We start from the raw sequence: 21,187 nt of genomic DNA, 5'->3' as shown, positions 1-21,187 counted from the left end.
GCACATTCCTGAAGAAAAGTGTAGATCAGAGAAGAGTGTGGTGGAGGTGCAAGAAACAGCTGCTGCTGAGTTTAGTTCCTTAAGTCTAGATGATCCAGGACTGTGGACCCACTTGAGCAGTAGCCTGAGGGACTTCCTTGTACTACATGGGCCACAGCAAGTGGAAAACTTCATGTTCCCCAAAGACAATGAAAACAGAAGTTTCCATCCAACACATTACTGGCGTGAAATCCTCAATGGTGACAAAGTGGAGAGGCCATGGCTTATGTACTCAAAAACCCAGAATGCTGCATATTGTTTTTTTGTTGCAAACTGTTTGAAATAAATGTTGTAAGCAAGAGACTCCAAGGTGTTGACCTTGATATATCTGGAGCAATGGAACAACAACGAAGCAAAGTCTTACCTATAGTCTTACCGGTCAGATGAGGGATTTCAAAACATTCTAAAGCGTGCACAGAAGTTGGTAGAGGAACTTCACACTGAAGCTATTTTCCCACCCTTTCAAGAATATAAGAGTCACTGAAGAAGACATTTTGATTACGAGGCTCGGGATAATCCCATAAGAGACCCCAAACAACAATTCAAAGTTGAATTCTTTAACCAGGTGCTAGATTGTGCAATACAGTCAGTTGAAGCACATTTCATTCAGCTCAAGGAACACAGCAGTACATCTTGCATGTTGTACGATATTCCAAAACTCCTTCAGGTATAGTGAGAAGACCTACACCAGCAATGCAGGGCACTAGAGATAGTGTTGACATATGATGACATGCGCAATATTGATGCGAGTGATTTAGGTGATTAACTGAAAGCTCTTTCAAGATACATTTCAGCAGGATCAACTCCAAAGGCTGTTCTGGAATATATGTGCACAAATAAGATGACCACCCTCTTTTCAAATGCTTTTGTTGCTCTGCGCATACCTCTAACACTTCCTGTAACAGTTGCCAGTGGAAAACGCAGCTTCTCCAAGCTGAAGTTAATAAAAACACATCTACGCTCCACAATGACACAGGAGAGGCTGGTTGGCCTTGCAATCATCTCAATAGAGCATGAGCTGGCCCAGACTGTGGACCTTCAGCAGGAAGCAGTTCAGATCTTTGCAACCAAGAAGACACAGAAAGCACCACTTTGATTATTCAAACAGAAAAAAATGCCAGTGTTTACTATGCAGACAAGAAAAGTTACGTTTGCTGTTCAGGCGTTTGGAAATTGTGTTACTTAACATTTTTGAATGAGGCATTTTAAGTTGTTAGATCTCCTTTATTGGGGTAGGTAGCAGAGAAGTACCGTGAGAGGAGTAGAACAGGAAGAAGGCAGAACTGAGACCTTTCAAAGTTTTGGCCCAAGTGAGGGGGAATGGAGATGTCATTTGAGCTCCCCACCCCAGGTGCCAAAATGTTGTGGGCTGGCCCTGCAGGAGAGATTGAGGAAGGCCAAAATTGTTCTAAGCCTCCTTTATGCTAGTTCCTGCTGTTCTGGCTTGGCTGAATAACGTCACCTTACTATAGCATGGGGGTTCTATGATAAGACTGAACATGGGGCTATTCCACTAGCTCAGCATCAATCTGGGAGCTGCATAAAAGGGCCTTAGAACAACAGAGAACCGGGCAATGGGTAGGTTCTAAACACTTTTCTCACGTTGGTTGGCTGCCTTAGGCAAGTCTGAGCAACCCCCTAAAACTCTGTGTTCCAGTTAACTGCTCTGTAAAATGTAGATACTTACCTCATTGAAATGTTGAAATGCAACTAAATAATGTTTACAAAGTAAAAGGATTAAGGCCACTCAGAGGGAGTGGAGAGAATAGAATTCAAGTCCTGGGCTAACTGTTTGCTGTCCTTTAGGCCTTTAGCAGGAGGAGTAGTTTTAAATAAGAAGCTTGCTTTTTTACCATGTCATGGTAGGTCAAGATCACCCAGTGGTTGAGGCTGGAGGTAGCTCGCTATATGTGATGTCAGGGGGCTTTCTCCTGCAGGAAACTGGAGGTTGGCAGCCTGTAGCCATATTGGTCATCTGGCTTAAAGATTCTCATAATGGGTGACATCTGATGTAGACAGACTATTGCCTTCCCATTATGTGTTTCTCCCTGTTACAATTTTTGTTTTATTGCTCTTCTAATTGTGATAATGTGACTGTACGCCGGTCGTGTCGGGGCCCGTCCCTCTCAGGCGCGGCGGGGAGCCAGGGCACCTCCTTACACACTGCAGTCCGGGTAGGCTTAGCCCCTCGGCAGGTGTTGAGCGGGGTACAGGGTCTGTAAACAAGGTAGAGCCCCGACCCTCTAGCCGGGGTCGGGGCTCTCAAAGTAAATAAGCCCCAGCCCTTGGACAGGGCGTGGCAGTAACAGTTCAAGCTCAGGCCTCTAGCAGGGGCTGAGCAAACACAGTGTCAGCCCGGGCCCTTGGCAGGGCGGGGCAGTAGCAGTTCAAGCTCAGGCCTCTAGCAGGGGCTGAGCAAACACAGTATCAGCCCAGGCCCTTGGCAGGGCGGGGCACCAAACACAAGTCTAGTTAGCTCTGGCCCTCTGCATCAGGGCAGAGCAGTGGCAATAGGCGGGAAGAGGGGGAGTCTGCCACCCAGTTACGGGTGGCAGGGGGAACGCAGGCCCTCCCACTCCACTGCGTTCCAGCCCGGGGCCCTAGCAGCGGTCAAGACCCGCTGTGGTCAGTGAGGATCCTGGCCGCAACACACTGACATGGGTTTGGGCTCTTCAGGAGCCAAACCAGGGTCGGCTACCCCCAGGCCACTTCCAACCTCTCCCTCTCTGGGTACCTGGTCCTTGCCAGCGTCGTCTGGGGGGGTCCCAGACCATGGGCTCCTCCAGGTACCGGTCGTGGGGAAGCTCAGGCCACTCCTCGGGGTATCGGATACACGGCAGGTCAGGCCGACCTTCCTCCGGGTACCGGATCTGAGGCAAGTCCAGCCAGCGCTCCTCTGGGTAGTGGGCGCGGGGCAGGTTGGGCCCGGCAGGAGCCCAGGCACCAGCGTCTGTCCTCTCCGGCAGCCTGCACCCAACTGAGCTCTGGGGCCGGGCTTTTATACTTCCTGTCCCGCCCCTTGACTTCCGGGGGGTGGGGACAGGCAGTGCTGGCTCCGCCCACTGAGGCACCTGCTCTGGCTCGTCCCTCTCAGGCACGGCGGGGAGCCAGGGCGCCTCCTTACACACACCCGCCTCAAGGCTGGCTCCCGGGCAACGGGGCCAGGCTCGTCCATGCCCCCCAGGCGAGAAAGGAAGTCTGCGTTGGCGTGGTTCTTTCCCGCCCTGTGAAGGCATAAGGCTGTATGGCTAAGTACCACCATTGAAGCCGCATGTTGTGGTCCTTCATACGGCATAGCCATTGGAGGGCGGAGTGGTCAGTGACCAAAGTGAACGGGGCCCCAAGGAGGTAGTAACGCAGGGCATCGCAGGCCCACTTCGCCGCGAGGGCCTCCTTTTCGACGACTGCGTAGTTTTGTTCTCTGGGGAACAGCTTCCGGCTGCTGTAGAGAACCGGATGCTCCTCCCCATCCACCTCCTGTGAGAAGACAGCCCCGAGCCCGATTTCCGACGCATCTGTCTGTAGGACGAAGGGTCGCTGGAAGTCCGGGCTAAACAAGACTGGCTTGCTGCAGAGGCTCACCTTAAGTGACTGGAAAGCCTCGTCACACTCGGGGGTCCAGCATACGTGTCGCGGGCTGTCCTTGGTGAGGAGCCCGGTTAAGGGGGCGGCCATCACTGCAAACTGGGGAATGAACCGCCGATAATAACCCGCCAGCCCCAAGAACTGGCGGACTTGGCACTTCGTGGTTGGCGGTGGACAGGCGGCAATGGCCTGAACCTTGTCCACAAGAGGTTTCACTTGTCCATTGCCAACGGTATACCCCAAGTAGGTGGTCTCACGCCAGCCGATGCGGCACTTCTTAGGGTTGGCCGTTAACCCAGACTCCCGCAAGGACCTTAGGACGGCGGCGACCTTGTCCAGGTGGGTTTCCCACTGCCGACTGTAGATGACCACGTCATCTAGATAGGCTGCAGCGTAGTCGTGATGCGGTTGGAGGAGGCGGTCCATTAAGCGCTGGAACGTTGCGGGCGCCCCATGAAGGCCGAAGGGCATCTGCGTGAAGTGGTACAGGCTGGTCGGAGTGGCGAACGCGGTTTTCTCCCGGGAGGCCGGATCCAGAGGAATCTGCCAATACCCCTTGCTTAAGTCCAGGGTCGTAATATAGCGGGCCTCTCCCAACCGGGCCAGCAGCTCGTCTATTCGGGGCATGGGGTAGGCGTCAAATTTGGAGACGGCGTTAACGCGCCTATAGTCGATACAAAAGCGCTGGGAGCCATCGGGTTTAGGCACCAGGACGATGGGACGACGCCACTCACTTTGTGACGGCTCAATTACTCCTAGGTCTAGCATCGCCCATACCTCGTCTTCAACGATTCGCCTTCGGTGATACGGCAGGGGTCTAGCCGCGGCCCAGATCATCACCCCCGGCTCCGTCTGAATCTGATGATAGGCCATAGAGGTGTACCCCGGCTGGGCCGTAAAAGTGCGAAGGAATGCTTGAAGGAGGCAGTGAGTTTGCTCAAGCTGCTCTTCTGTCAGCGTTTCCCCAAGCTGGGGTCCCTCGGGGTCTTCCGTAGTGTGTACCTGGGGCCCGAGTTCGGGTTCTGGTGGACAGGGATTGATCAGCAACCCTTCTTGCTCCCGCCAGGGTTTAAGGAGGTTAACGTGATACCGTTGGAGCTCTTTCAGTCGGTCAGGCTGACGAATTTCATAGGTGACGGGGCCCACCTTTCGCACCACCTCGTACAGGCCCTGCCATTGAGCCAGGATCTTGGACTCGCTGGAGGGGAGGAGGAGTAAGACCCGGTCTCCAGGTTGGAAGTCCCGGGTGCACGCATCCCAGTTGTACGTCTAGGCCTGCATCTCCTGGGCGGCTTTTAAGTTTGCTTGTGCCAGGGTCCCAGCCTGTTTGAGATGCTCCTGGAGCTGGATCACATATTGCAGGAGACCCTGGGCGGGTGAGGGGGTTTGCTCCCAGGTCTCCCTCATCAGGTCCAACAGGCCCCGCGGTTGGCGGCCATACAATAGTTCGAACGGCGAGAACTTGGTTGAGGCCTGGGGGACCTCTCGCACCGCCAAGAGCAAGGGCGGGAGTAGCTGGTCCCACCGGCGGAGGTCTTCTGGGTGGAATTTCCGCAACATATCCTTGAGAGTTCGGTTAAACTTCTCTACCAAGCCGTCGGTTTGGGGATGATACACCGAGGTTCGCAGTTGCTTGATCCCCAGGAGCCTGCACACCTGCTCCAACAGCCGCGAGGTGAAGTTGGTCCCCTGATCCGTGAGGATCTCCCGGGGCAAGCCGACGCGGGCGAAGACCTTAACCAGTTTGCCTGCGATGGTGCGGGCGGTGATGTTACGGAGCGGGATCGCCTCGGGGAACCGGGTGGCGTAGTCCAGCATCATGAGTATGTACTGGAACCCCGCAACACTCTTAGGGAGGGGTCCCACCAGGTCCATGGCCACCCACTTGAAAGGGGTCTCGATTAACGGCATCGGGACCAGTGGTGCCTTGGGCGTCCTCGCCGGCACGGTCAGCTGGCAATCCGGGCACGAGGTACAATAGTCCTTCACCTCGCGGTATATCCCCGGCCAATAGAAGCACCCCAATATTCGGGCTAGGGTCTTTTCAGTACCCAGATGTCTGGCAGCCGAGACGTCATGGCCCAGTTTCATGACCGCCCGCCGATGACAGCGGGGTACGAGGAGTTGTGATCGGGGCTTCCTGGTGTGTGCGTCCCTCTCGACCCGATACAAGCGGTTCTGGCGCAACTCGAAGTGTGGCCACCGGGCAGCTCGCCCGGGATCGAGGATGGTTCCATCCACGGCGGCGAGCTGTTCATATGCCTCGCTGAGGGTGGGGTCAGCTCTTTGGTCCCGGCAGAAGTCCGTGGGGGCCGAGAGATCCCTGGCCTCGCCCGGGGAAGCATCGTCCCCGTCCTCGGCGGCGGGGTCCCCCAGGGGGTCCAGCTCATCCTCTTCCATTTCTGGGGGCCCCCGCTCATCATCCTTCCCTTCTGGGGCCTCTCCTTCCAAGGCTGGTATGGGACCCAGGCCGCCTCCGGCATGTTGGCGTAGGATGGCAGGAAACCCGGGCCAGTCTCGTACCAGGATCACTGGATACGCCAGACTCGGTGCGAGACCTACCACCATCCGTCGGGTCTCCCCGTCTATTGTCAGTTGGGCCCAGGCGCTGGGGTATGGCCGTACGTCGCCGTGGATACATTGTAAGCGAATTTCCACCAGGCGTGCATCCGCCAAGGGACCTAAGTGGTTGCGGATTAATGTCTGTCCGCAACCGGAGTCGAGGAGGGCCACGGTCGGGTACCCCTCAACCAGCACAGGCGCCGTAATCTTGGCGGGCTGCCGGCGCCAGGCCCGAGCCTCCCCGGAGCAGACTTGACCAAAGGTACACTCCATTTGGGGGCAATCCCTCTGGAGATGTCCCGACTTGCCGCAGGAGAAACAAGGCCCTAGGTCAGGTCGTCCGACTCGGGTCCGGGTCCTGGGGAAGTCCCTTGCGGGTTTCAAGGGCACCTTCCGGGGAGCGGGAGTTGGGGCTTGGGCCGGCCGTGCTGGTGGGGCTGCAGCCCGGGTGGGTGTCGCCTTCTTCTTGGGGTTGGGGCGTTCTGGCCCCGGTGGGGTTGGTCGGCCTGTTGGGCCCACCGGGGCTTCTGCCGCCAGGAAGTCCTCCATCCGGGTGACAGCGGCAGCCAGTGTTGCCGGTCGATGACGGAGGACCCAGGCCCTTCCTCGCGATGGCAGGATGTGGGTGAACTGTTCGAGGATCACCTGCTCTGCTAGCTCTTCCGACGTTCGACGGTCAGGCTGCAACCACCGCCGGCTGCTCTCCCGCAGTTCCTGGGCCACCATACGAGGCCGGGCCCCCGTGGGGTACGTCAGGCCCCTGAACCGCTGTCGAAAGGTTTCCGGGCTCACATCGAGGGCGTCCAGGATGGCGGATTTCACCTGCCTATAGTCCTGGGCGGCCTCAGCAGACAGGCCTCGGTAGACTGCCTGAGCCACTCCTGTCAGGTACAGAGCCAGGATGGAGGCCCATTGGTCAGGATTCCACCCCGCGACGGTGGCCACCCGCTCAAAGGTGACCAGGAAGGCCTCTGGGTCATCACCGGGGCCCATCATGGTCAGTCGGATCGGTGGGCGGGGCCCCGGGCTGCCGGCGGGGCCCCCTGACTGGACCCCCTCTCGGGGCCCCCGCTCCGCTGCAAGGTGCTGGAGGCATTTCAGCTGGAACTCCTGCTGCTGCTGAACCAGGTCCTGGATCAGCTGGCGTTGTTGAGTCCCCAGCTGCTCTATGAGCTGCTGCTGAAGCTGGGCGGCCTGCTGCTCCTCTTGCCATCGTGACTGCACTGCCTGCTGCTGATCCTGGTTCTCGGTCAGAAGGGCGGCGAGGTGGGACAGGTCCGTCTCGGGGGAGGGGGCTCCCTCTCCCGCGGCCCCCCGATCACCGGCGTTAAGGGTCCGCGCCCACATCCTGGGCGATACCTCCCAGTGGTGCTTCCACATGTACGCCGGTCGTGTCGGGGCCCGTCCCTCTCAGGTGCGGCGGGGAGCCAGGGCGCCTCCTTACACACTGCAGTCCGGGTAGGCTTAGCCCCTCGGCAGGTGTTGAGCGGGGTACAGGGTCTGTAAACAAGGTAGAGCCCCGACCCTCTAGCCGGGGTCGGGGCTCTCAAAGTAAATAAGCCCCAGCCCTTGGACAGGGCGGGGCAGTAACAGTTCAAGCTCAGACCTCTTGCAGGGGCTGAGCAAACACAGTATCAGCCCAGGCCCTTGGAAGGGCGGGGCACCAAACACAAGTCTAGTTAGCTCTGGCCCTCTGGATCAGGGCAGAGCAGCGGCAAAGTCAAAAGGGGGCCCAGCCCTTGGTTCAGGCGGGGCACCAAACACAAGTCTAGTTAGCTCTGGCCCTCTGGATCAGGGCAGAGCAGTGGCAATAGGCAGGAAAAGGGGGAGTCTGCCACCCGGTTATGGGTGGCAGGGGGAACGCAGGCCCTCCCACTCCACTGCGTTCCAGCCCGGGGCCCTAGCAGCGGTCAAGACCCGCTGCGGTCAGTGGGGATCCTGGCCGCAACACACTGACATGGGTTCGGGCTCTTCAGGAGCCAAACCAGGGTCGGCTACCCCCGGGCCACTTCCAACCTCCCCCTCTCTGGGTACCTGGTCCTTGCCAGCATCGTCTGGGGGGTCCCAGACCATGGGCTCCTTCGGGTACCGGTCGTGGGGAAGCTCAGGCCATTCCTCGGGTTATCGGGTACACGGCAGGTCAGGCCGACGTTCCTCCGGGTACCGAATCTGAGGCAAGTCCAGCCAGCGCTCCTCTGGGTAGTGGGCGTGGGACAGGTCCGGCCAGCGCTCCTCTGGGTAGTGGGCGCGAGGCAGGTCCGGCCAGCGCTCCTCCGGGTAATGGGCGCGGGGCAGGTCAGGCCAGCGCTCCTCTGGGTAGTGGGCGCGGGGTAGGCTGGGCCCGGCGGGAGCCCAGGCACCAGCGTCTGTCCTCTCCGGCAGCCTGTGCCCAACTGAGCGCTGGGGCTGGGCTTTTATACTTCCTGTCCCGCCCCTTGACTTCTGGGGGGCGGGGACAGGCAGTGCTGGCTCCGCCCACTGAGGCACCTGCTCTGGCTCGTCCCTCTCAGGTGTGGCGGGGAGCCAGGGCGCCTCCTTACAGTGACCAATTTTTAACCTCAGAATGGCTAAAATAATTCCAAAGGTATTTAGCTTGTTAATGTATTTTTCATCTGTTTTTTCCACCCCCAGAATTTGAACATACTGGATGTAGCTCATAATCGTTTGCTTTCTACAAAATTAGGAACCCACCAACAGTTGGAGAGCCTTCGTGAGCTTGTGCTGTCAGAGAATAAAATCACTGAGTTAAAAAAGGAAGAACTAGATTTTCTTAGCAACACTTCCTTAAATAGGCTTGACGTATCATCAAACCCGCTGAAAGAGGTAAGACATACAAGACCACATCCTCAGCTGGTATAAATCATTTACACCAGCTGAAGATCTGACACATAATTTTTCTATTTTGCAATCACTGCTAAAAGAATAGTATTCGTTTTGGTCAGGAGTAATATTGTTCTGTTGTAATAAAATACACATTACTTTATTCTTGATGTTGTGAGTTGGTTTATTATGTAGGTGAAGTAAGATTTCTGATGCACTTAACTACTCATTTCCTTTTATTTAAGCATTTGGGATTTGGGATATTGTTATCACTCAGTCTTAACTAGTAGTAAAGGGCATGACCTAGCTTCCACTGAAATAAATGGGAGCAGGATCTTGTCACAATTAGTAACCAAAAGTACATCTACGCAGCATTTTAAAACCTGTGGCCGTGAGACTCAGAGCCCAGGTCTACAGACTTGGGCTTGTGCTAAAAATAGCTACGTGTGGACAAAGGGTTCAGGCTCTGAAGGTTGGGTTGGGGAGGGCTTCAGAGCTGAGCTCCAGTCCAAGCCACAGCTTCTGCACTGCTGTTTTTAGCGCCATAGGTCAAGGCCCGTGAGCTTGAGTCTATAGACCAGGCCTCTGAAACTTGCTGCTGTGGATTTTAAAATGAATGTATTTTCTTAGGATATGTCTGTACTGCAACGGTGGTAGCTAGAGAAGATAAGCAGCAACATTAATGTACTATGAGTGCTCAAAATAGCCATTTCATCTCTTTCCCCTGCCCCCAGACTTAGAGTTGTCGGCCAGGGATATGCAACAAAATACTACAAAAACAAAAAATAAATGTACTAACTTCTTTTTTTCCACATATTGTCTTTTTTTCATGTTTCTCTCTAGTTTTTTCTGGAAAAGAAGCATCAATTTTCCTTTCCCTCTTTCTCCTTTGCATGTATTCTCTTCCCCATTGCCCTTCCTTTGTTCACTGTCACCCTCATTCCTGGCTTCTTACCTGTGTGCCGTTGCCCATTTTTGTTTTTCTGTTTCTTGTCTTCCTTTCTTCTCTCTCCTGCATATTTCTTCCCCCTCCTTGGCATCTTCCCTAGCATCACATCACCTCTCTGACTCTTTTAACTGAAGTTCCAATGGCTCTGGTTATCAGTGCATTGTACAAGAACTGCCAACATCTGGGTTTTATTTCTAGTTCTGCCATAAACAGTCCTCTGGTATCTTGGACAAACTAGTTAATCAGTCTGTCCCTTCATTTCCTAATCTTTACTTAGCTCGCATAGATGGTGTTAAGCTAAATTCATTCGTGTATGCAAAGTGCTCAGATACTATGGAAATGAACACATAGAAAAGCATACAAATAGATTAAAAAGTGGATGTCCTCCATCCAAGTTTACTTCCTGCATGCTATTTTATGTACTACACATGCACACTCCAATCAATGCAGCATTAAAATATGGTTCTGCTCTGAAAAGTGATTGCAAAAATGGCATTGCTGAATTCTGAATTTCTCTCCCTGACTTTCAGGATAAGTGTACTCATTTCACAAGTAAATTGGCATTGGTTTGGTTTTGTTGTTGTCTCTCTCCCTTCAACCTCCCTGTCAGCTCTGAAAGTCAAACTGTGTTCTTTCTGGCTCATGTACTGGCACAAATGAGTACTTGTGCCTATCATTCATCAATTCTGATAATGAATCAAGAAGAGGGGCAAATATTCTGATTTGTACCTGCCATTCATTTTGTGGAAACAAATGTATAGGCTCTAGTTTCATGAGTGCATATTGTGCCCACAAAAAAGAAACTGAGTTCATCTTGACTGTTGTAGGCCTAAATATCCTTTTCCCCTCCCCCTCTCTTTTTTTTTTGCCAAAGTATTCCATGTTCTCTTTCATTTAGTGCCATTTTGACACTTCTTGATAATAGATCAGTAAATGAAACCTCACAGGAAATACATGGCTGAGAGATTTGTTATATATATTTCCAAGTTACCTCCAAAGATTCAGAGTTAAATCAGAATTAGACACAGAATTTCAAATCACTCTCATGTATCTACTGTAAAAGTAAAGTAGGTTTTTTTCATTACAGATGCAAAATATTAATTTTCAAGGCTATTATACAGTGTTTTGAACCATTACTATAGAAATATAACACATTTTAAAACAAAGTTTGGTTAAGTCCTGTGGAATTTAGTTGAAATCTATGAGTTAATTTAAATTGTGTTCTTGGTCTATGGTTGTGATTTGAAGAACTTTCCAGATTTTGGCTTTATGGAACAACTTTCTTAGGTGATTTTTTTTCTTTTAATGTCAAAATCATTAATTTTTTTCACTTCTAGTTTCACACAGGCTGTTTACGTGCAATTGGAAATCTGTATGGCCTTATGCTGAACAACGTTAAGCTTGGCGAAAATCTCACAGAGAAACTTTGCTTGGAATTATCAGGCACAAGAATTCAGAATCTGTCACTGAGCCAGGTCCAGCTTTCTTGTATTTACAAGTCAACCTTCCACGGACTGCAGACAACAAACATCACAGTTTTAAACCTTTCCAAAAATTATTTGAGCGTGATAAAAAATGACTCTTTTACCTGGCTTTCAAACTTAGAGAATTTACACCTAGAGGATAATAGGATTTCTCACTTATCTTCTCATTCATTGTATGGATTGTCCAATGTCAAATATTTGAATCTGAGAAGGTCACGTGTCAGAAGAATTGATGATTTCTCCTTTCGTTGGCTAAGCCATTTAGAGTATCTTCTTATAGATAGTAATAATTTTCAAGAAATTACTCCTAATATGTTCACCGGCTTAGACAATCTGAAATATTTGAGTCTATGTAACTGGACAAATGGCTTACAAATAATAACTAATAAAACGTTTTCATCACTTGCTAATTCTACTCTGCAGTTTCTTAATCTTACAAAAAGTAGAATCACAAAAATAGAAAGTGGAGCATTTTCTTGGTTGGGACACCTAAAAATTCTTGATTTGGGACTCAATGAAATAAACCAGGTGCTTACAGGTCATGAGTTTAAAGGTCTGCAAAATATTGAGGATATCTACCTTTCCTACAACAAATGGCTGACGTTGACAAGCGAATCGTTTGCTTTTGTTCCTAGCCTTAGAAAACTGATGCTACGGAAGGTAGCTTGTAGCAATCTGGATCTCTCCCCTTCACCTTTTCACCCTCTACGGAATCTAACCATCCTGGATATCAGCAACAATAATCTAGCTAATGTGAAAGATGATTTGTTTGATGGACTTCACAAACTAGAAATTCTGGATTTGCAGCATAATAATTTGGCTCGACTTTGGAAACATGCCAATCCAGGTGGCCCTGTCCTTTTTTTAAAAGATCTTCTTAACCTGCATATACTTAATTTGAAGTCTAATGGCTTGGATGAGATACCAGTACAAGTTTTCAAGGGCTTGTTTCAATTAAGAAGCCTGGATTTAGGATCAAATAATTTGAACTTGCTTCCAGCATCTTTGTTTGATGACCAGATATCTCTGAATTCATTGTTCCTTCAGAAAAATCTTATAACATCTGTTGAAGAAAAAGTGTTTGGGACAGCTTTCAAGAATCTGAAAGAACTAGAGATGGATTCCAATCCATTTGACTGCACCTGTGAAAGTATCTCCTGGTTTGTTAATTGGCTTAATGTGACCCAAACAAACATACCTGGATTAGATACCCATTACCTTTGCAACACCCCACCTAAGTATCATAGTACTCTGGTGATGCATTTTGACATTTCACCCTGCAAAGATAGTGCCCCTTTTAAATTACTGTATATAATAAGCACCACTGTGATAATGCTCCTCATCTTTATTGTTGTTCTTATCCATTTTGAAGGCTGGAGGATAGTATTTTACTGGAATGTGTCAGTAAATCGAGTACTTGGTTTTACAGAAATAGACAGGCAACAGGAAGAATTTGATTATGATGCCTATGTTATTCATGCAAGAAGGGACAGTAATTGGGTGTCCAAGAACTTCATTCCTCTGGAAGAAAATGATCAGTCTCAAATTAGGTTTTGTTTAGAGGAACGAGACTTTGAAGCAGGCATATCTGAATTTGAAGCCACTATTAATAGTATAAAAAGAAGTCGGAAGATTATCTTTGTTGTCACTGAACATCTCTTAAAAGATCCCTGGTGCAAAAAGTGAGTATGTGCATGCGTGTATGTGAATGTGTGTGAATAACACTTGTCCAGCAGATCTTTAATGCAGTCATCTCTAAGACAGTGGTCTACTTTCTTGAAAACAGAAAGTCCAGGGCAAATTATACTTTGTGACATGAGTGTAACTGTCTGACATTTAATGGAGATACTCTGGATGACCCCAAAGTAACTGAAAGCAGAATTTGGCTCATAATCTACCTGCTTGTCTAGTCTATCAAACCGTCATTTCCCTTCAGATGATCTTCCCTAAAAATAGATGTTTGAGACAACACAGTGATTGGTGAGGTTGTTAACATACAAAGATCATTTTTTGAGCCAGGGTCTTACCACTGCCAGTTTGGGTGGCTGACAGAAAGAAGACTGTATACTAAGTGAGCCTAAAATTGAGACCGTTAATTTCTTGGAGGGCAAATTTATTATTTTTTTAGTTAAATTAAAAAATGAGTGATTTATTTACGTAATACCAGTATTATCATAAAGGTTAAAGGTTAAAAACTATATACAAATTAAAGCCCTGATTCGGCACTGACGTTTGTGGGGCTGTCACAGAAAATTATTTGATGTCACTCATCCCTGCGTAAATCAGCTGATTCAATCATTCATAAGCTCTGTGTAGTTATATAGCATGTACTTTCAAGACACCAGTTTTTAATTGCCTTATTTTTTACTTAAGGTTCAAGGTGTACCATGCTGTCCAGCAAGCTATTGAGCAAAGTCGGGATTCCATCATACTGATCTTTCTTCATGACATTCCAGATTACAAACTGAATCATGCACTTTGCTTGAGAAGAGGAATGTTCAAATCTCGCTGCATCTTGGATTGGCCAGCTCAGAAAGAACGTGTCAATGCATTTCATCAGCAATTAAAAATGGCACTTAAATCTAGCAGCAACATACACTGAATTTCTGAAGTATAATATTGAACTGTTAGGACACTTCATTTCAGACTGACTAAAGGATAACAGTTCTTATGGGGAAAAATTAAACCAATCCACAGCAACTCCTCTATTTTTCCTATTATGTGTTTTTAATTGGTAATTGTTCTTATCCTTCATATATTGTTTCACCTGTATTCTGAGTTCATAAAATGGTCATGATGGTCACAAAAAATAGGACCGACAACTCTTTCAAACTGTGATCATAAAGAATCAGCTTATTTAAAATAGAGCAGAAATAGAGTGAAGAAAGGGGTGGTGAGAATGTGTAGCGGCATGGTAAATTTCCACATGAAGGGATGCTGAAAAGACTAGGATTGTTTACTTTAGAGAGGAAATGAATAAGAGGGAGGAAATGTGATACAGATATACAAACTAATGAATGCTAGAGTGGGAGTACGCACCTGGACATGTAGACCTCATTTGTTAATTCCTTCAGTGTTGGAGAGGGCAGTGTGCAGGTCTTCTGGCTTAAGGTGAATTTTAAGCAATGTGTGAGGATCTAGAATTTCTCTCCTGCTTCCTAATTCTAATAGTCTTCTATCTAGATACCTCCCCTCTGAAATAGCTTGAATTTAGGGCATCCCTAAAGGCAATGTTTTAGTATTCTATAAATTCAAGAACAGTAAATTGATATTTCTAGTCCCTTAATTTTTTTTTCAAATGGAAGATGCAGTCTGATAAATATTGCATCTATAGCAGATAGCTATTATCCAAAATACATTTTCTGGGTATAAGGACCTTACCCTCCAAAGTTCTAAGCACCCTCAACTCCAATTAAGTTCAGTACATCACAGGATTTAGGACCTAATTGCCACAAGAATAGTGCATGTAGTTCTAATTCCTGAAATATTATGATTACACAGAACTTTTTGTATATAAAACAAATAATATTAGAGAAGAGGGGACAGCCTGGCTGCCCCGAAGTGAGTGGCATTTTGCTATTGCCATCATCCACAGTGTCTAATCTTGCTTCAATTCAGTGGGAGCGGATATGGATCAAAGAAATGAAATGTGATTTGTTTTAATCTTTTGTATAATGTATGCAGTATGGATGCTTCTATTGTGTAAGCATGTATTTTTCGTGTCTCTTAGATATTATGTAATTTTTTTTATTTTTAGTTCTACCTTTTGGTTTTTCCACTTAAAATGACTTGGAGAACAGTGTTTAAATAAGAATGGCATACTGGTACCATGTGTTCTGTAAACAGTACAATTAATAGTCAAAGGGAAAATGAGTGTCTTACCAGTGACTTGACTAGAGTGCACTCACAGCTACCCGTAGGACAGAATTTGATGGAGGAACCAGGCTATTGCTCTGACAGTATCAGTGAGGCCCTAATTCCCCCCTCCCTTGTACCAGGCTACTATTCTGATTTGGTGAAGTTTCAGACTCATTTGACACAGGTATAAATGACTATACAAACTGCAACGCAGTGAAGAATCAGCCCCTAAAACTTTTAAACATTTTTAGGGACAAATCTTCCCTCTCCCATAATGGAAGTCCCCCATAAACTGAGAAATTAATATGGTTCTGCTGTGTTGGGTGCCTAGACCATGGAAGTCTATGCAAGGGGTATATACCTTCTGTGGTGCTAGGAGTCCAGCTTTCTAGCCATGTGGGGAGGATTCTTTCTGCCTTGGTCTCCATGGCTTTCACTGATATTCAGCGTGCTAGTTGTGCTGTGCATTCAATGGGGCCTTTGTGTTTTTGTACAGACATAACCATATACTATTCAAAATGCAATATGTCTCTTTAAGAGGTTGCCACTTTACCTAGAAATCTGTTACTAAAACATAAGAAAATTCTTGTGGATTATATCAGTGAAAGAAAACCAGAGCATCCTGATTTGCATGACATTTTACATGCACATAAATCTTAGTGTGAATGACAGCAACAGTCAGCTCCCCTTCTCCTGCTGCCAGCTTCCATCAAATGGCAGCTAAAAATACATTCCTATTGAAGTGTGTAATTTCTTTGTTTGTGACAGGGAAACTATGGGGCTGTGACTAGCAAAGGAGGTGGCTTGTATGCTAGCCAATGATAGAGGAGGTGGTCCACATCACAATCTTTCTATTGAAATTTGATGATTGTTATGGGGGAGAGGGGAACCTTTGAGGAACCCTGAACTAAGAAACAGACTCTGGTTGAAATGTGTTGACTTATGTAGTAGGGTGCTGGTGCAGAAGCACCTAATTAGTCCCTGCCCAGTCAGCTCCAATCGGGGAAAAAGATTGGGGCTGATGGAAAAGGCCTTATGCTAGCCTGAGGATTGGCAACACCTGCTGGCCTGACAAGCCAAGAGCTATAAAGGCTGTGAGGGTGCCAGAAGGTGGGGAGCAGCAGGGAATGAGCTGGCTGGGCCTGTAAAGGAGGTGATTACTCCTGCAAGATTTATATATAGATAGTGGTGGGAGAACCTTATATAAATAAAGACATGGGTGTTTCACAACCCTGAAGCCTCTTTGAGCCTTATTGGGGGGCAGCAACTGGGCCCCAGGAAGAGGGGTGGGACTTGAACCCTGTTACAACTTTACATTGGATTTTTAACTCTTTTTTTCCTTGTACTTTTCAGATATCTATTTTTCTTGGTAAGCTGTTGCAAACTGGAGCTTTGCAAATCCTTGTGGTTTTACAATTAACATTGAGATGTATTTAATTCAGCCCTGAGTTATATGTATACAGTTCACTTAGGTTTTCCTCCTTCAATGAAAACTGTTCTAATATGCATTAAACTCTACAAGCAAGATAAGAAATAGCTGCTGTTTCCCGTGAGCAGCTGAATAGACTACTTACCAGAAATCAATATCTAGTTGGAGAATGAAAAACCGTATCATACTATTTAATCAATATTACTATTATTTCTTAGTGTTCCTAAAAAATATCTATAGGTGCCCACGTCTGGCTCTGCATCCCTCTCCCAGTTAGAAATATACAACTGAAAGCTTCTCATATTCATCCACCAAATCCTCAGCCCATCTCCTCTTCAATAACCTGAGAACAGATGGGTTCTGTAGACTTCCCAAATACAGGATCTGGTGGACCAAAGGGAAAATGGGTCCTAAAGTGGAGTATCCTTTTCAGAGAACACCCTGACAACCACTCCCTTTCATTTACATTGAGGGTGCTGAGACATGTTGATCTCTACAATGGCTTATGGCAGAGAAAGAGAGGTGGTTTCTCAGGGTAATTGTGTCCCAAGCTATTTATGATTATAGGTTAAAACCAATACTTAGAATTCCACCTAGAAGATTATTGTGAGGCAGCGGAGATCTTGGAATATTATTTAATATGCTTTCAAGGTGCAGCTCCACTGAATAAGTGGCCCACCACATCGTGCATTAGCTTCAGCTTCTGACTAGTCCTAAGGTAACCTCCCATACCGCATATTACAGCAATCTAATTTTGAGGTGACAAAGGCATGAACAGCAGCGTCAGAGAGGAAAGGCTGCATGCTTCTCACCAGGCTCAGACAGAAAAGTGCCCATGGTTGCAACCACTATCTGAACATCCAAGAGCAACTCAGGATTTAGCAACACTTTTAGAAATGATGGTCACGTTCCGTCGGTGATGGGGTGCTCCTATAAATTCTGCTAAGCCATATGGTTGTTTCCCCAAGCCCACCCTCCTATTTGTGTCTTGTCTAGATTAAATCACAGCCAACTCTCTCTCATCCACATCCTAACTTTCATCCACATCCTAACTTCACCTGAGATATTGTGTAATCCACTGGGTAACTTATACTTGGCTGGATTATTCATGACTGAGACAGAGAGCTGGATTAATGCATAGTGGTCTGTATCATATAGCAAGAAAAAATCAATACTAAATAGGGTGACCAGACAGCAAGTGTGAACAATCGGGACGGGGTGGAGGGTAATAGGAGCCTATGTAAGAAAAAGACCCAAAAATTGGGACTGTCCCTATAAAATCGGGACCTCTGGTCACCCTAATACTAAACTGTATGGATGCACAATGCACACAAACTAATTATGCTAGTAATCTCTGCAGGAAACTCCTCATAAATATTCTCCTGAGAAAAAGATATTTATGGCAAAACAAACTCCCAAAGCAAACATATGGAAGGATATTTTCTTATGCTCATAATTAATAATGTCTATGAATTAACCTGCTTGGTTGAACTTCCACTGATACCAAAATGTATATGAATATAAATTGTCTATATACAAAACGTACTAGAAAATGTTTTGTGGGAGGCACCTCTGCTAGTCTGCTTGAGCTCAACATGGATTGAGGATCTCCTAAAGATTCTGAAAGTTCTTTTAAATTCATGAGTCAAAATCACATTTGATTTTATAACTGATATATGACAAACATTTTCTCTGATCTGTAATATAAATATCTTTTCTATTTGAAAAATAATTGTCATTATATTGCAATATAAGTATGTGAGCAAACTAGAGGAGTCAATTAAACTTTAGCATTACTCTGTGGGTATGTGTATATATTCAAAGTAATAACTGCTTAGTTTAGGGACTAAAGTGAGGATTTTGTTTTACTCCTGGAGATCCGCAAAACTAAGAATAAACCGAGTTTTATTCTTTCTTGTAAATCAAAATTGTTCACTAAACTGCAGTTACAAGGCCCATCAGTTGTATCTATACAAACCAAATGAAGGCAGTGAAGTTGGACAGGGGTTGCTGTGGGATCTCTCTGTGTCAATGGGCACAAATGCATCACCATTACTTTTATTACCGATAAGACATGCACAGGAAAGAATTCAGGATAGCTGACTTGAAGAACAGCAGAAATAGTAATTTGTGTTGCCTATATAAACATCTTGTTAATATTGTCGCTGAAGACTATAGAGCTGTAGATGTGAGTGGGGAGAAAAATCTTAAAAGTAAATTAACTATCCAGTTGTTTGTGCTATTGACTTTTGCTTTGGATCTCTTTCTTTTGACACATAATCTTTTTTTTCCCTTTGGCAGAAGGAAGGGAAGAATTATAAAGAATACTATAATTCAACTGGGTGTGTACTGAACTCATTTATTTCTGCTTTAATTGTATGACTTTTACTATATATATGTATAGAATCCACACAAATATGGGTTAGCTGGCTTCAGCAAAGCATTCAGGCTCAAATCATCAAAGGAAGCTAGGTACTGAACCCCAGATTTAGGGGTAGGAGTCAGAGGACATCCATTCCCTTACAAGCTATAATCTCAGGTACTTATCTGAGTGTGGGAAACCTTGGTTCAGTTCCCCCTTATGCTTGAAGAGAAGAGATTTAAACACTTTCACTGATCTCTAGGAGATTCTGTTTGGGGGCTCTCCCAGTTTCTCTTGTTGAATCTTTAATTGAATAAATTAAATATTAATTGGGCCCAAGAAAGAGTGAAAACCATTCTAAAGCTCAGTAGTTAAAGCAGGCACCTGAGATGTGGGAAATCACTGTTCAACTCCCTTCTTATGATGTAGAGAAGGGAATTGAGCTAAGAATATTGACATCTTAGGTGAATACTCTAAACACTGGGCTAAAGGCTATGAGGCAGGCTACCACCTCCATTCCCCTGGTCATTTTATGTGGACTTAGGCAGGCACCCAACTCCTTCTCACAAGAAGTGGTTTAGTGGCCTAATTCACCTGACTGCAGGAGATGGGTTCTTCTTGGTTGTGGATTGCAAACAGACATAGGCACCTCCCTGCAACCTGTACCTAGGTACTGAACTCAGAGACAGGGATGGAGCTTTGGACACATCTTTCTCGTCAGCTTCTCCTATTGGCTAGCTTAGGCAGCTCTGCAACTAGTGTACTGGCTTTTGTAGATCCCATTCTTTGGAACATATCTCTCCCTGTGCATTGCATAGGGAGCCTAGGTGCCTAACTCAGGGTTTGTGGAGTCCATTGTTGTTCCAGTGATTTTCTAGGCAGCTAAAGTAAGGTGTTGTGTTGTAATGTCCCAATCCATTTGTCGACCTGGGCCGCTGGCAGATGCATAACTCTGGAGGGAGTTGGGAATTGGCAAAGCCCCCACAAAGGGGACTGTTTGACTACTCGTGGACTTCTGAGTTAACCATTTGTTTTACAGCAACAAACCTCTTATGTAAATAATAAATCATACAATAAAGCTGTTTTGCCTATAAAATGTACATGTCAATTTGTAAAAGCATCAGTTTTAACAGCTTTTTCAAAAATGCACCTATTCTCTGATAACAGATGCCATATAATAAAGTTTAGCTAAAGAGAAAAAAATAACAAACAAGCAAACAAAAACAAATAGACTTTGTGTGCATTGGTAGAGATTGAAGGATACATACAGCTGATTACAGAAGACCTAAAATGAAAATAAAGGGCTTTGTTTACAGATGAACTGATATGCGATGATTCCTTAATTACAGTAACAGGATTATCCTCATTGTGATGCTCTCATCTCATCTTTCTCATCGTCTTTTCAGTCCAAGCGACAAATTCTCTCTTCTTGTTTAAGCCATGAAAGTTGAGGAGGCGAGGCTTTAAAGATGTGGTGCCAGGTTTACACCATGTCACTTAATCTTTAAATAGAGGAAAGTGTAACTTGTGGAACATTCCTTGTGTGTCCTCTAAATCTTTACTGTAATGAAAAACAATAGCAAAATTAGACTTCTCATCTCAATTCAATATAACATGCTAACAAATGTTAGCTATTAACATGTGTAATAAAGGTATTAATTGTGAAACAAAGACTAAATATACTTCAATATTTACAAATTAAAATTTTCCTTGAGTTCTTCAAAAATTGTTCGTTCTACAAAAGCGATTTCAAGGAAAACATCAAGTGCTTGAAATGACTGAGTAAAATTATTTTAAATAATCAATACACTAATATGGTTTTTATATTATCATAGAATCATAGGACTGGAGGGGACCTTAAGAGGTCATCTAGTACAGTCCCTTGCACTCATGGCAGGATTAAGTATTATCTAGACCATCCCTGACAGATGTTTGTCTAATCTGCTTTTAAAAATTGCCAGTGATGGAGATTCCACAACCTCCCAAGTCAACTTATTCCAGTGCTTAACCACCCTGACAATTAGGAAGTTTTTCCTAATGTCCAACCTAAATCATCCTTGTTGCAATTTAAGACCACTGCTTCTTGTCTTGTCCTCAGA

At 46.4% G+C, this 21,187-nt stretch overlaps 1 protein-coding gene across 3 annotated transcripts in view; it reads left to right on the top strand.

Moving 5' to 3' along the window:
- TLR3 (toll like receptor 3) overlaps positions 1-20,641 on the top strand; it is a 35,859-nt gene extending 15,218 nt beyond the window's left edge. For all 3 annotated transcript variants that reach the window (XM_030564522.1, XM_030564520.1, XM_030564521.1), the window contains exons 3-5: positions 8,818-9,009; positions 11,293-13,121; positions 13,813-20,641. In XM_030564522.1, coding sequence (XP_030420382.1) covers positions 8,818-9,009; positions 11,293-13,121; positions 13,813-14,041 — 2,250 coding nt within the window. In that variant the 3' untranslated portion in view covers positions 14,042-20,641. The remainder of the gene's footprint in view (positions 1-8,817; positions 9,010-11,292; positions 13,122-13,812) is intronic.
- The last annotated feature ends 546 nt before the right edge of the window (positions 20,642-21,187 follow it).

This window comes from Gopherus evgoodei, chromosome 5, assembly GCF_007399415.2.
Source record: "Gopherus evgoodei ecotype Sinaloan lineage chromosome 5, rGopEvg1_v1.p, whole genome shotgun sequence".
Taxonomy (NCBI): domain Eukaryota; kingdom Metazoa; phylum Chordata; order Testudines; family Testudinidae; genus Gopherus; species Gopherus evgoodei.
This window is presented reverse-complemented; position numbering and strand designations above follow the sequence as displayed.